General features: G+C 51.1%; 1 protein-coding gene across 3 annotated transcripts in view; it reads right to left on the minus strand.

Moving 5' to 3' along the window:
* The window catches only part of LOC119466666 (popy Class I histocompatibility antigen, A-1 alpha chain-like), a 3,375-nt gene continuing 1,889 nt past the window's right edge, over window positions 1-1,486 (minus strand). Inside the window, exons 4-6 of one of the 3 annotated variants that reach the window (XM_037735657.1) lie at window positions 1,189-1,305; window positions 575-622; window positions 1-417 (exon numbers count right to left, since the gene is read on the minus strand). In XM_037735657.1, the coding sequence (XP_037591585.1) occupies window positions 413-417; window positions 575-622; window positions 1,189-1,305 (170 nt within the window). In that variant the 3' untranslated portion in view covers window positions 1-412. Of the gene's footprint in view, window positions 418-574; window positions 749-1,188; window positions 1,306-1,486 lie in introns of all 3 variants that reach the window. The other 2 variants (XM_017520763.2, XM_037735656.1) reach the window with 2 other exon arrangements.

A 1,486-nucleotide genomic window follows, 5' to 3' on the forward strand; every position in this document is an offset into this window, starting at 1 on the left:
TTCTGGAAGGTTCTCAGGTCTTTATTTCCTTTCTCAAATTTTAGGAATTCACTTATTTAATTAACCCATGAACCTCAAAATATTTGAGAAAACACATTATATTCAGATTCTTATTTTCAGTAGGGAAGTAAGCAGTTGCAGCTCAGTGCACCGTGAAGTTGAGACAGAGAGGAAGACACCCAGCCCCATCTCTCTGGAAAACAAAAGATGATTGGGGAGGGAACATAGATGAGTGTGGTTACAGAGGTCACGGTAGACATGAGGTGGGCTCTCTCTCCACTTCCTCACATTATGTTAACAGGGACGCAGACACATTCAGATGCCTTTGCAGAAGAGATGCCAAAGGCTCTTCAAGTCACAAAGGGGAGGCGTGAAGAAATCCTGCATCTCAGTCCCACACAAGGCAGCTGTCTCAGGCTACAGAAAACAATAGTCATGAACAAATTCAAGTCAGTCATGGTAAGTGATGACACTCTGAACAGCCCACACGCTGGAAACATCCCAAAGAATCACTATTATGCAGTCCTTTCCTCTCTGCCCCACCCCCACCCACTTCAGACCCCCCGAATCTCACCTTTACAAGTTGTGAGAGACACATCAGAGCCCTGGGCACTGTCACTGCCTGGGGTAGAACAAAAACAGGACCTGGTCAGGGACCAAAGGAGAGGTGGGACAGGAAGAATTATGGGGTGGGTGAGCTCCTCCACACTCCCACCCCCCACTTCCAGGCAGCTTCCTCTTTTTCCACCTGTGGGAAGAAAATGTCCTGTGAGGGGACAGGGAGGAGGCAGGGCCATGAGATCTTAGAGGAACCTCCTAGTCTTGGACACCAGAGAAGTTTCCAGAACTATACTACAGACCCAGGGCAGGATCAGAAAACACAAAGAAAGCAGGTGTGGGTCCTGGACCAACTGCCCTCCTAAGGTCTGTCCTTAGCAGGGATTTTCCCCTGACTTGTGAATGCTGGAATCAGGACCCCAAGACTACAATCATCAAGGTGATACATCTGTCCTTCATTGTCACATGTGCTTCACAAAAGAATAAGTGCTTGCACACAGGGCCCCAGGCTGGGTCAGCCCATGTGTGGATGGTGCTTCCCAGTCACAAGGCAGGACATGCCTCTACTTGGGGCTTGAAACCCCCAATGGGACAAGAAAACCCAGACCTCACTCCTCACCCCTTCCCTACCTGAACTCAACCTCCTCCATATCACAGCAGCAAACACAGCTCCAGTGACCACAGATCCTAGGACAACCAGGCCAGCAATGATGCCCACAATGTGGATGGTGGGCTGGGAAGACGGCTCTGGGAAAAGAGGGGAAGATGAGGGGCCCTGACCCCCAGGCCTCAGCCCTGACCCTGCTCAAGGGCTCCTGAAGGGCTCTGCTTTCCCTGAGATGAGATGTGACCCTTCATCCCCCTCCTTACCCCATCTCAGGGTGAGGGGCTCCAGCAGCCCCTCGTGCTGCACATGGCACGTGTATCT

Source organism: Cebus imitator, unplaced genomic scaffold (genome assembly GCF_001604975.1).
Source record: "Cebus imitator isolate Cc_AM_T3 unplaced genomic scaffold, Cebus_imitator-1.0 Scaffold877, whole genome shotgun sequence".
NCBI classification, from domain to species: domain Eukaryota; kingdom Metazoa; phylum Chordata; class Mammalia; order Primates; family Cebidae; genus Cebus; species Cebus imitator.